General features: G+C 40.1%; 1 protein-coding gene across 1 annotated transcript in view; it reads right to left on the reverse strand.

Annotated features, from left to right (window-relative positions):
- Positions 1-14,759, reverse strand: part of Gmds (GDP-mannose 4,6-dehydratase) — a 632,956-nt gene that overhangs the window by 99,351 nt on the left and 518,846 nt on the right. The window contains exon 9 of the mRNA XM_026398920.2: positions 1-97. Within this exon, the coding sequence (XP_026254705.1) occupies positions 1-97 (97 nt within the window). The remainder of the gene's footprint in view (positions 98-14,759) is intronic.

Here is a 14,759-nt window from a genome sequence, read left to right on the forward strand (position 1 = left end):
CACTTCAGTTGGTCTGTAGTATTTGAGATCCACAGTCACGTGAACTTTGCCGGTCTCTTTACATCTGCCCACTTCGTTTTCATTCTTTCCTTCCCACCTGTAAAGAAGATAAACACTTAATCAGCTCCTAATTGCTTGGGAGCATCTGGCCACAGTGCAGACCTTGAGATGGCTGCTTTCTCCCTGCAGGAGGCGAAAAGCTCATTAACTGTAGGAGGACAGGCCCCCCTAACCCTGTCATTAGAGCAACAGTGCTTTTCAAAGCTTTTCCTGGTTTACTTTGAAAGGGAAGTTTTCCCACTTTTTTAAAAAAAGTCATCAATTCAGTAGTGAGGCTATAGAAATGAACAGATTAGTTAATAAAAGGAACTTGGTAACTTTTAGGCATTTCAAACATTTTGCTCTTTTTTATCCCCCTCTTGATAAAGGCAGTTATTTGGAATTAATGTCTTTTGTCCTCCTCCCTTTATTTTTCCCTTCCTTTTGTACTTTTTGAGACATTTAGTGTCATTTCAATGCATTCCGTTTGAGGATAAGTTCCATATCCTAAATGATGACTCAATTCATTTCTGTATTATGTACAAGTGCCCCTACCCTCCTCAGTCAGCAGTGGGCCTTGTTAATAAATCTCAGATGATTAAAACTCTAAAAAGTGCACAACTAATTGTTTGTTTCCTGCTGAGACAGGGTGCATCAGCATCTCCCTACCATGTGCTTCGCTGACTTGACTGGCATATTATTAAGAGTCCCGTTTCCTTCCCTAAATACCCACAGTTGACAACAGTACAGATCCATCACGATTCCTCAAGAGCACATTTTTCCAGGACACGCCCATTTACTTCAAGACCAGCTTCTCACTGAAATCTACTTTTCTGTTTTATTTTCTCATTTTTAAAAAATAAACAATGCCAATGGCTTAATGTTGACCTATGGATTTCTACAATCTGCCATCCCAACAACAGAATATGCTTGTTTATGTTTAAAAATGAATTTTTTCTGCAAGGAAAGATGTAAAAGTTTACATTTGATGTCAGTGCTCATCCTTAGAATGAATTCTATTTATCAGCTGGAGATGAATTCTATGAACATAGGACAAGTCTGTGTGTTCCCTGGACCAGTCACAGAGGAATCAAAGAGCACTAAGTTAGCTAATTGACTATGTAAGTCCCAGGTACCATTTAAGATAAGCATTAAAGATTGATGAGGGATACATATATATATATATATATTTGTTTTATAGTACAGGCTCAAAAGGTTATAATGAATAATTATAAGACATCATAATGGAAGTATTCTATAAACTGCAAAGTTCCATGTTAATAATGGATATTAAAGGAGGGTTAAATTTTAAAATAGGTTGTGTACTGGAGCTCTGACCTCACAAAGCTTTATTTTTATTTTTTATGATGATGGAGCTTGAACCCTCTAGCACCTTTGACACTGAGTGAAACTCCGAATCCTTGTTTAAAAATTTGAGACAGGGTCTTGTGAAGTGGTACAGGCTGGCCTTGAACTTGTGATCCTCCTGCCTTAGCTTCCTGGATCACTGGGATTACAGGTGTGCACCATTATGCCAGGCACAAACATTCTTTTGGATCAATCATCTGAATATGCTATGAAATCACCTATTGATAGCAAAGAGAAATACTTGACGATTGGAGGAATCTTCAGTTTATCAGTGTGCCAACTCTGTTAAGAAAATCAAGGCAAATATGAAAAAAGTCCCACAACAGTGAGAGAATTATACCACAATATGTAGAATAATATAAGCTGTACAACTGGTTATTTTTCAATGACTTTCAAAATGATTAATGTGAAAGGGAGTGTTTGATAATACACTTATTTGTTTTAACTTCTTAATGTTGAGTGGATCAATCTGACAAGTTATGTAGAGCTGAGAGTTACAAAGCAAGGAATGATAGGATCAGAGGTGTTTTTGGAACATTCACCTAGAAATAGGATGTTCTGGAGTATGGAGAATGGAAATGTTTTATAATGTGAAACTGAGTAATGATAGTAATCAGAATTTCTTATGGATAAAGACCAAAGGAGGAAAACTGCTTAAGTCATGATTTTTAAAAAATATATCATTTATTCTTTTTTGTTTTGAGAGAGAGACAGAGAGAGAGAGAGAGAGAGAGAGAGAGAGAGATATTTTTAAATATTTATTTATTTTTTTAGTTTTCGGCGGATACAACATCTTTGTATGTATGTGGTGCTGAGGATCGAACCCGGGCCGCACGCATGCCAGGTGAGCGTGCTACCGCATGAGCCACATCCCCAGCCCAAATATCACTTATTCTAAAGTTAGTTGGCTAATTGAAAACTTTTCTTTGGTTAGGCTTCCAGTAAATGAAAGAATATTTGTATTTCATAGGCAGGCATTAACTTTACTTCTGTCTACATTTCATACTTTACGAAGAAACACAGTTCAGCATGACATGTCATTTTTCATGATAGTCGCTCCACCTAAAGCCAACACTGTTCATAATATTGTGTTTTTTACAATGTGTGGCTAAGGATTTAGTCTACACTGACCTATGTACACATACATATTCCAATATGTCATTTGTATTGGTAAATAATCTCAGATATTATGATCTGGAAAATTGGTGATTCAAATCTATTTATAATTATATATTTTTTTAAACTTGCACAAACACATATACATATTTAAATTGATAAAGCCACAGTAAAGACTTGGGACAATTTCCCTGATTTGAGAAGGAACATGTGATTCAGGAAAAGAATGAGGCCAAGGAAGAGGGGTCTTTGGACCCTAGGTCTGCAAACCTGTTCATAAAGACCCAGGCAGTATGGAACACATAGTTTCTGTTAGGTATTTCCCTTTTCACTCTTCTTTTGCTTCTTTCCCCCTCTTCTCCTTTTCTTTTTTACCTTAATTTTTCATAGTGCCACCCTTTAAAACTGCAAAACCCATTCTTACTTCTAGGATAGTAGCAAGCAAGCCTTAGCAGAGCTTTGGCCTGCGGGTCAGAATTGCCCCCCATTACCTCCTCACTCTGGACTAAGGGAAAGCATTTATATCAAGAGGCTGCATGGCTGGACCACTTGATTTTTAATGTCTGCTACTGATCCTCTTTGATTGCTTTGCTAGTCACAGCACATATTTGGGATTTGTTATACTAGTCGAGGTGAGAAAGGCTAAAGGAAGGACACACTCCCTTTTAGGAGCTTATTAAATACAATCTGAAAGTCAGATTTGGGTTTAATATTACTTTGGTACCTAGAGGTCAGAGCTCCCAGTAAAGCTTTTTTGTTGCCATCTGACCACTGTCTGTTGGGCTTCCATCTTGCAAAGTCAAAACAGTCTCTAAGGCACTTAGAGGGCATTGCTTTCTACAATTAATATAGCTACAATGAATAATCAAATGGAACTAGGAAATGGCTCAAAGTGGAACTGGGTTGGCAAAAACCACTTTCTAATTTGTACCAGGTCTGCATGAGGGCAGTAAGCAAAAGTTTGGGCAAAGAGCCAAAAATCATTGTTACAACAATACACAAAACACTTGTATTAACAAGCAAAAGGTAACAGCTAACTAGTCCTAACAAATAATATTATGACTCAAAGAAGAGTTGCAGTGTCAATGAAATGATGGTGGCTTTTCAGGGAGTAGAGGATTGAGCCAATTAATTGGAATTACTACCCACTAATTTGGATCAGCGATTTATCAGGAAGGGATTCTATGTAATTCAACTTTTAAAAGAAACCACCAGCTCCTAATAAGCATTAAATAGCAATAGAATAACAGGATCATGCCTAATAAGGCAAGATGAGGTCCTATTAAAATCTACTCAATTGTGGGTCTTTAAAAGAATAACAGACAAAATCAATCAGGTAAGTTGGACCTGCATGGGAGGGAGCAATGCACTGCTCAGAGTAACTGAAATACTGTAAAATACTTCAGGAATTGTTTTCAAGAAAGGCTTTTTTATGAAAGTTGGAGGCTGCAGTGGCTAGGGTTTGGTAACACAAAGCAGTCACAGTCCTGGAAGACTTATTGGTTTCTGAAGAGATGGGTGGTTTGTACATACTTCTGCTTCTTCTCAGGTCCACTTTAAAAAAATTGAGTAAATTCATTAAGGGTAAAATAACAGGAAAGAGGTGAGAAGGAGCAAATTCTGGAAGGCAGATAGAACAGTGTTAAAACTTACCAGAAGCCCTAGTCAGAGAGCTGAGAATGAACCAAATTTATACTTGCAGAAGCCTCCACCAGGAACCAAAGTGTGGGTTGATTATCCTCTGCCTGGGAGGCAGGCTGGTGCTCCACCCCTTCCCATTCCTCAGCATTTGGCAACTGCCCCACCCAGCCTGGAGAAGAAGGTCGCTGGACTGAAGGTCATAGGCCCAGTGAAGGGTGGGTCAAGATGCTGCAAACCAAATGTATGCACAATGAACCTGGGGACCCCTGCCCTGTCCTTACTGTGTGGGCAGTCAATCCTGTTTTCTCCCAGTGATGAGACTGAGGAGTTTCTTTTGTGCATCAGAGATTTTCCAGCTAAATGGCCTTGTCAGGTCAGTCCATAGTGATACAGGCAACTATGGTTAAGCTGCAACTATATTCTCAAAACTCCCACTTTGCTATTTAGGCCTCCACTTTTAAACAGAAGCAAAACCCAAGAATTATCAGACAGATATGTGAGGAAAATCACATACATAAAAGGTCAAAATCAGAATAAATAGAAAAAAAAGCAACTTGAAACAGAACAAGCCAAGATGAAAGAATTTTAAAAACAAAACTTTCACATATATACCTTTAATATCCTTAGATACAGAGCTACGGAACGATACCAAGGAAAAGACAACTGGATACTATATATAAAAAAAAAGGATACTTTGAAAAATCAAGAGATCCTAAAAATGGAAAAAGTAAAATGGCTCAAAATTCAAGAGAAGATTTATTATTATTATTATTATTATTATTATTATTATTATTATTTCGGGATGGAGTCTTGCTCATTGCCTAGGCTGGTCCCGAATCCCTGGACTCAAGAGATCCTCCTGCTTCAGCCTCCTGAGTAGCTGGGATTACAGGTACGTACTACTGTATCCAGCTAAAAGATGATTTTAAGACTGCATTGAAATGTACATTGAAAGATGAGAAAAAATATGTAGGCATGCAAACAAAACACAACAAACAAACAAACTAAAAGGCAGTTGAGAAAATGAGAAGACTGCTCAGGAGATCATTATACCAGATTTCCATAAAAAGAGTACATAGAAAAATGGAGCAGAGCAAATAATTATCTTAAAATAAATCAGGAAAATTATCAGAGTAGAAGCAAATGCATTTCCTAACTAGAAGGGTGCTCTATATAATGGATGGGTCTAAATCCATTGTGTTACTCTGCTTTCCATTGCCATAAAAAATGCCTGGGAAAATAAACATATATGGAGGAAAGGTTGTTTATTTTAGGTTACAATTTCAGAGGCTTCTGTCAATGATCACTTGACCTCGTTGCTTTGGACCTTACAGAAGAGGCTGATGACCTCATGGTGGTTGGGAAGCAAAGAGAGAGGAAGGGGCCCAATATTCCCTTCAAAGGCATGTCTCCAGTGACACAACTTTCTCCCACCAGACCACACCTCATTAAATTCCCACACCTCCTACCAATAGTACCACAGGTGGGTGTTTTGGAGACACTTATCCAAACTACTGCATCTACCTTACATGTTTCAGACCATTGGGACCAAAGGAAGGCAAGAGCTACTTCCCAAACAGAACAAACACAACCGGAAGTCAGATAAGCTCTTGGTTTCTCATATAACATTGTAAATCTTCAAAATTCCTTGTACGTTGTTTTGTTTTGTTTTGTGTGTGTGTGTGTGTGTGTGTGTGTGTGTGTGTGTCTATGAATTGAATGAATTGAACCCAGAGTCTTGTGCATGCTGGGCAAGTGATCTACCACTGAGCTATATCACCAGCCCAAACCTTCAACATTCTGAAGGAAAATTATTTCCAATCTAGAAAGATGTATTGGCTACAATATTAATTTTAAAGACAGACTAAAGATATTTTCAGATATGCTTGGCTACAAAATACTTGTTTCTAGACATCCTTCTCAGGAAACAAACTAAAATTTTGCTTCACTCATCCAGGAGTGGTGGCATGTACCTGTAGTCCAACTACTCAGGAAGGTGAGGCAGGAGAGAGAATCCCTTGAGCCCAGGAGCTTAAGGCCAACCTGGGCAACATAGGAGGACCCTGTCTCTAAACAAATAAACAAACAAACAAACAAATATTCTGCTTCATCAAACAAAAAGTTTTACAAAAGGTGTCAAAAGTGGGATCTAATATAGGAGACTGGCTAAGAGAATCCTCCAAATGAGTGTGAAGGAAGATCTTGGGTGCTGACCCTCCTACTTACTCAGACTAGATTAGGCCAGAAGCTTCTAGAGAGATGCTTTAGTAAGACATGACTGTTTGACTATTTTCAGGGGGTGGGGTGGAATGGAGAGGATCTGAAAGCCTTCAGAAGCAATTTAGACAACTGGGGCAGAGTTTAGGGTAAATTTAGTAATAAATACATAGAAAATTAAGCAAAAGGAGAAAGAATGCATTTAATAAGACTACGATCAACAAATGATAATGGTATAGAAAAGCAAAAATAATTGTGGTTTAATGGAATGAATACCAATCAGTCATAAAAATGTAATGCTGAATACTGAGCTAATCAAAAAATCAAAATTTAACAATAGAGTATTAAGAGAATAGAGGACTGGGTAGAAAAAGAGAACAAAGTACTCATTTTGAATAAGAGATCAGAGAAAGCTAACAGATAACATCTAGAAGAGAAATAAAATATAAAAAAACAATAATCACAACAATTTATTTGGAAACATGAAAGTAAAAGCCAAAATAATCAGCTAAAAGAGTGTAGTAAAGGACAATAGGATTTCTATCTAGAAAGAACAAAGAAAAAATAAGAGTGAAACAAATAATGATCATGAAACAAATCAAGACAATTTCCCGGAGAAGAACTATATACCTTTTCAGATGGAAAGGGCCCACAGAATATCCCAAATAACAAGCGGAGCTGGCTGAGAGAGAAGCTTTATATGAAATCAGTCAGGACTAATGAAGCCCTTTCTTTCTTTTCATTTTTATTTTTTTGGTACTGGAGAGGATTGTACTCAGGGGCACTCAACCACTGAGCCACATCCCTAGCCCTATTTTGCATTTTATTTAGAGACAGGGTCTCACTGAGTTGCTTAGTGCCTTGCCATTGCTGAGGCTGGCTTTGAACTTGTGATCCTCCTGTCTCAGCCTCCTGAGCCGCAGGGATTACAGGCAGCTGATGAAGCCCTTTCTAGAGCCCCCTGTGTGTGGCAGAGATTGGGATTCTGGAATGACTGCAGCCAGACTCCCCTGGGCTCAGAGCTCTGCTCTGGGGACAGGCTTTCTGTCCTACCATTTCCTCTATAAACCCAACACTTCCTTTCAGGTCTCCTCCTGCCATTCTTCCTCTGGGTAAGGGCAGGGGCTGGTATCTTTGGAACCACTAACATACCAGCTCCTGCACCGAGGACATCTCCTACAAGGTGGTCAGAAGAGTCTGCACAGAAGACGGGAAGAAGCCATTTGGAAGAAGCAGGTCAACTTGGAGGGCTTGGCCTCAGAAACTGAAGGCACAGGGGTGTCTGCCCAGGGCATGATCAATAATGTCAAATGCTAATGATGAGACACAGGAAGATGCGGGATTTGAATGGGTCCCCAAAAGTGCTAGAAAATACTGGTATGTTGGAGTGTCAAGAGCAGGAGACTGGTGTTAGCTGCAAAGAGAGGGGACAGTGAGGAGGGGCAACTCTCAGATTCCTTTTGTCAAAGCAGGGGAAAGGAGAGGAAGGCACTGGCTGGATCTGAAGGAGGGAGGAATGGCAGGCCTGGAATCCTGAGAAGGCAGGAGGGCAGAAGTCAAAGGCCAGGAGGACAGACTGTTTCCAAAGGGCCTAGGGAGGGGGACCTGCTGGTGGAACAGGAGAGATGAGAACTGGTGTTTTAATCACAACCCCTGCCCTAATGATGAAAGATAACACCAGTCTCCTGGGCACCATGCGATCTGAGAACCTCAGCTGCCTACAGCTCTCTAGCATTGCTGTTGAAATGAAGACTCGTCTGCCTCCATCCCTGCCCAGAATTCTTCCATTTTATTTATATTAATGATGCTAACTGTTCTTAAATGAGGGGTTTCTGGCAGCAAAAAGCCCAGCTGTTACCTCTGTAGTTATTGAACTACAACAAAAAAATGTAAATGTAAAATTTAAATTCATTCTCCAGCTGTTCATGTAGAAGGCACTTCTCAGGATTAACACCTACATTTATTCTGTGCTTTCTATATCAGAGGGCCCTTAGGAATGTTAACTGCTGAATCCTGCCAAGAGTCAGACAGGTAGTGTAATCTGCAGTTTATAAGTGGGAAAAAAAGAAGATCTGAGGGCTGAACGATTTACAGAAGGCCATACGGGTAAGAGGATTTGGAGCCAAGATTGCAGAGCTAGGCTTCTTGGCTCCACCATCCTTGGCTCAGGTCATGACTATTTCACATGGCTAGAAAAAGCTGATGGGTGGGGCGCCCTCTTAAGAGGGTACTATCATTTTTATGGGGAGCCCTTCCCAAACATTTTTCCATGACAGTTGTCATCTGTCACCTCACTTTCTTCTTTTTATCAGCATCACTGAGAAGCTTTTCATTAGAGAAGCTCTACTTTCAAATTGTCTTTTCTTACGCTTTATCTCTAGGAAATCAGACTGGCATGATGAATCCAATGGGAAAGTCTTATGTGGTGGTGCTTACCCGGGGGAGGGAACCCAAGAGATTAAAAATAAATAAATACATAAGCAAATAAAGAAATAAGTAAAACAGACCAGCAATGCTCCTCCTTAGCTGTCAAAATGACAGTGGAAGAATTTTCAAATGCATAGCCAGCATTTAAGTGAGTCTTGGTGTTTCCATGCTATCTTTATATGGATTGCTAAACATTATCTGCCTGCCTTATTTATTTTAACTCGGTAGGGACATTACTATCTACCCCAAAAGGATACAGGTGGAAATTTTCCTCCTTTAAAATAGAAAGCAAAAGGATCGGAGGTCTTTTAAAGGGCCATGGAGAAGGCTGGTGTTCGGGCTCTATGTGAAATCTCACTCACAGTTCTGGGCCTGTGCTCACCTCTTCTACCTATACAACCACATCTGTCCATCTCCTTTTCTTCCATCTCCGACAAATCTGCACTGAACACCCCTGAGTGCCAGCAGCTATACCAAGCCAGGAGCTAGACCTGGTCTCCATCCTTCAGGAACCTGGAATCTGGTGACTACCACACCACATGGAGACAGACAGGATGTTGTCACAGCCCAGAGGAAGACACCTGGCACAGACCTGGTTGGAGGAGAGTATCAGCCCCAGGGAGGATGTCTGAGCTAAGGTCACAAGGATGCGTGGGAAGTGGTCAGGAGAAGCAGAAGGAATCGTAGGAGCAGGTAGCTCTTGGTATGCCCTGAAGTGGTCAAGCTGGTTCACCCAGCTTATTGGTTTGCCTGGCACCAGCACCCACAAACAATTCACTGCCTTCTGCCTCCATGTCTTTGTCATGCCATCCCACCCACCTGGCAGCTTTCCCTCTTCTTAACTACTCTCTGCATTTCCCACTTGGACAAGGGCTAGCTTCAATCTTTTCTTTAGATATCTCTCAACCTTGATATGGTGCCACTACTTCAGTATTGATGTGATACATTTGTACACTGCCATCATCTTATGTATATATCTTTGTGAATGATGTGTTCTTATTAACTATTGCCCTGTAGAGTCTATAGTTCTCAAGGCCAGAGAAATATCTTTTGATTCTCTTCAATGAGAGAAAACGAGGTGGGCAGAGGGTACATGTACTATACATCTATGTGTTTAGATACTGTGCTGTATGTTTACTTAGGTTATTATAAAGACCCCAGTTTCAGGATCTACGTGATCCTTGGTTAAGAACTATGATTGACCTTCTACCTAATCAACTGCATATGAAATAGAATGAGAGTTGTCTCATGCCACCACATCACATCATACCAGGGTTCAAATTAGCTTTCATCATGCTAATGACTCAACGCCTGTTGCTTTGACAAAAGCACACATCAGTTTAGGCTGTAGCATTTGGGTTTTTATGGGTTAAAAATCCAAGTACCTAAGAAGTTTATAAAAATAAATGATGATTAGGGCTTAGATTGCTCAGTGGTTGAAGGGAGGGAGAAAAGGACAAAACAAGAAGAGAGAGAGGAAGGATAGAAAGAAATCTCTTTTATTCTTTATGTTTTGTAATGTTGGGGATCAAACCCAGGGCCTCATACATGCTAGACAAGCTTTATACCTACCATTAAGCTATGTCCCCATCTCCACAATTTAGAGTTTGCATGAAATAATCTATTATGATGAAACAGACTGTGAATATTTTTGAAGGCCCACTTAGAGACTTTCCAGAATTTTTTTTTATGATACATGCACTTCAGAGTACATAGTTCTATGAAGGTTTGCTTGCAGTGATCAATTTTTCTAGCTCTAATGGCAAATTCTGAGTGATGACAGATGAGATGAGTTATATTTCTAGAAGTCAGTCTCACAGATTTCACTCAATTCAGCTGGACAGTATTTTTACCAAAGAAAAATTTAGCAAGCTGTTGAGGTAGGAGTCAAAACTACCAGGGACTCAAAGATGGCTGGCTTAAAAGCAGTGTATTTAATAGTATGAAGGGAAAGGCAGAGCCATGGTAGTTTTTCTTCTCCTGACTGCCCCCCTGCAGAAAATTCTTGGAAGTGTGTCACCTGAGAATTCTGCTCATCAACAACTACAGACTGGATTTGATTTTCCATACTTCATAGTCACAGGCTCAGTAAGCACTGGAAGAATGCCTCATGGGAACAATATTGGACACAGGGACATTTGATTCATACCCTAGAACCTGTATCCACTGGCCCTTCTTCTTACCTGTCCTCATCAGGGTCCTCCTTCAAAGCCCAGGGTCCAGAAGTTCCCCCTACCAGGAAATTAGGGAAGAAATGTGGGCCAGCACAAAATGGCTTGCCATCCCAGCTGGGAGGATTTTAGACATGGGTTTCTTTTTAAAAGTATACTAATTTTGCCCTTGTTTTTACTGAAAATGTAAAGAAAGCACCACAAACTATGATAAATCCTTCCATTGCCTGAAACATCTTTTCCCCAGCAACAGGTATTGGTTCTTTTGTGGTTGCAGGCCATTCTTACAACTTTCTTCTTGCAATCTAACAAGATTCATCACAGAAAATTAGTCAAGACAAGTATTTGCCTGTTTGGTTTGTCCTACCAACATCTTAGTTGTAGGAGAAAGGTGTTTCTTTTTTGTATTACTTAGTATGAAGTGGACAGAAAGTGAAAACCAAAACATAACACTAAAAAGACCCCTGATAAAGCATCCTCCTGCCCCTCCTCTAAAAAAATTCCCTATAGAACTGTTCGAAGAAAACAGCTGTTGTCATACAGTTGGCATCCCTTTACGAATGTCCGCATGTCTCATCTTTTATCAGGATGGCCTGTGGTACTGATCTGCTTCCCTAAATATATTTTACTAACCCAAAGTCAAATTAATGTGCTATTTTCTAATAAATGCAAAGCTAAATTACTCAAATGGTATCAAATACTCAAGAGGGAATAGCTCTTTCAATTTTAAATGTACAGATGGCAATTCAGGTGTCAAGTCTTTTCAGTGTATATAAACATTTCCCAAAACAGAGGCAGAAATGGGAAGAGAACACAGATTTTAAGACAACTAAAGTAAGAATGTTCCAGATACTGATCAATATGAAGAGGAACTAACATGTATGATGAGGCTGTAGAGAAAGTCTAGAATCAAGGGAAAATATCTCTGACTTTCCTTTAAGCACAGATAGTACAGGAGGTAAGAGTTCCGAGTGGCAGAATGCTATCTGTGTTAACTAGTGGTGCCACTAATGAAGTTAGAAACTTTGGCTTCACCAAATCTTGCTGATTCTGTATATCATGAATCAATCTCTCCCTCCCTCTTCAGGCCATCAGCTCCTCACAGCCCCTTCCCTGCAAGGCAGCTTCAACAGCCCTCTGGGGGGGAAGCATGGCGACTTCCCTGGAGCTGTCACCACCATGCCAGGGTCAATCATACTAACCATGGAACCTGGGGAAATTAGAGTGACAATGAGCAATCTTGGAAGGCCTTTCTGGACAAGCTGGCTTTGGGGAATATCCATTCGTGTTCAATTAAGTATTTATAGAGGGTCTGTTGCAGGCAGCTGTTTGTGAGCATTGATGCTACCCTGGGAAAGAGACAGATGCTAGTGCTGTCTCAATCACTTAACAGCTGCTGACCTAGAGGGCAGCAGGTACAACTTGTTGGGAGAGGTGCTGTGGTTTGGGGAGAATTTGCTTCTAGTGATAGAGCTTAAGACCCAAATTGCATGCAGTGAAAAATTGTCCTTGAAAACTCCATCATATATAACTTTATTCAGTCAGAATTTGGGCTCTTGAAAGCTCAAAAGCCAAGCCTCATCTTTGTTCTTTTGGCATTTGGTTGGGGCTTCTCTTTCCCCAAGGTGTGCAGGCCTGGATCTGTTTTTCGTGCAAATATTATATCACAAAGTTTTTTTGAAAGAATGTCAACAAGAAGGATGCAAAATGCAACATAAAGGAAAGTGGCAACTCTTCTCTTTCTTTTTCTTCCTTCTTTATTGTGTCCAACTACAACTAAATTTTTTAAAAAAAAATGTTCAGATCTGACTCTGCCACTCCCTTGCAGGGTAACCTAGGGAGGGTACTGAACCACACTGGGCCTCAGTTTCCTCCTCAGTGAAATAGTACCCAATCCCTGGAATGAAGATGCCTAAGTGTGCAGCTCCTGGCATGCTTTCTGGCTCACACTAGATGCCCACCACACATGATACTGAGCACATGCTGTTTCTCTCTGCCTGTGTCCCCATTCTCTAGTAATAGCACCCTAATGTTGGGGAAGACCCAGATCCTCTCCTATTCAAACTGTGGACTTCCAGTGGAGCTGCCTATCATGTACTTCTCTCTCATGGACCACAGGAAAAGGCCTGGGATCCAATTCCATTGTGGCTACAATGACTGGTCTTGAGATGATCACAAATCCCAACTGTCCTTTTCTATCATCACCCAGTCACTCATAGCAAATGCTTACACAGAGCTCAGACTCAGGCAGGTGCTGTTCATATACCTAATAACCTGCCCACTCCGCTCTATACCTGTGGGGCTGGGACTCTTACTATCCTTACTTTATAGTTAGGGGAACAGAGACAAATACAAGATAAATAACTGTCCTAGGAAGTCACAGAGTTCGGATTCCAGCCCAGGAATGTGATGTTGGGTCTTTGCTTTTAATCATATTACACCACACTGGGTGCAGATGAAGATGAATGACTTTGGGATGAAATTGACTAAATCATGAAATAAAATAATTAGGTAGGATTCTTGGAAGAAAGAAGCATGTTCATGTATAGTAGTCCTCTGTTATATGCAGGTGATGTGTTCCAAGACCAAGGATAGTACCAATGGAGAGTGAGTGTGTGTGTGTGTGTGTGTGTGTATGTGTGTATGTGTGCTATTTTTTCTACATATATTATTATTATTATGATTTAGTTGTAGTTCTGAAATGTTTCCCAAAGTATTATGCATACAGAGGTGGGGCTTCAGGGCAATGATTGGTGAGAGCTCAGTAAGAGTGAACAATTACTAATAAAATAGAACAAGTATAACAATATACTGTAATATAATTGCCAGCATCACCACTCTTGACACCTTGAAGCCATAAATAAGGAAAACAGGCATTATTTGAACACAAAGGCACTGGGATACCATGACAATTGACCTACTAATCAAGATATCTACTAAATGTCTCCTGGGCAGGTGGCATATATGGTGTGGATATGCTGGACAGACAGACAATTCACAACATGTGTGGGAAAGATGGTGTGAGATTTCATCATGCTATTCAGAATGGTGCACAATTTAAAACTTATGAATTGTTTATTTCTGGAAATTTCCATGTAATATTTTGAATTGCTGCTGACTGCCAGTAACTGACACCTTCAAGTGAAGCCACAGATAAGGAGGGATTACTGTATTCTTGAAGTCCTATAAAGCAGGTTTCCCAAATTGGGCACAACATTGTTCTTAGTCTCTTAAGAATCTTTCAGATCCTAGTGTGCTGCCTTCGTTTCTGTCTGGTTTCTAACTGTGAGGGCTCTGCTCCCGAGAAACCAAGAAAGGCTCAATGGCCCTCTCAGAAGCTCACAGCTGCAGCAGAGGAGCAGCCAGGGCCCAGGCATGGGACACTGCCTGTGGCTTTCCTCTTCCTCTTCCAGCTGTGATTGGTATGCTGACCTGAAGGCTCTAGAAGACCCAAAGAAAGGAGATTGAAAAAAAAAAAAAAAACAAACAGTGAAATATAAATGGTAGACACATTCACAAAGCTGTCATGATTTTATTATTTGGCCTGGTGAAGTAAGTTGACATTATTAGATAAATTACACTTTAAGTATCACTAGAAGAGTTTAGCACCAGAATTTTTATTTTCTTTTCATTTTGGAATATCCACATATGCAAAATAAGATATCTTTGGGATAGAACAAAAATCTAAACTAGAAATTCATCTATATTTCATATATACCTTATACACAGGCCGAAAGTTAAGTTTTCACAATATTATAGTGTGCTTGAGTTCTTTCTTTC

Source organism: Urocitellus parryii, chromosome 8 (genome assembly GCF_045843805.1).
Source record: "Urocitellus parryii isolate mUroPar1 chromosome 8, mUroPar1.hap1, whole genome shotgun sequence".
NCBI lineage: Eukaryota > Metazoa > Chordata > Mammalia > Rodentia > Sciuridae > Urocitellus > Urocitellus parryii.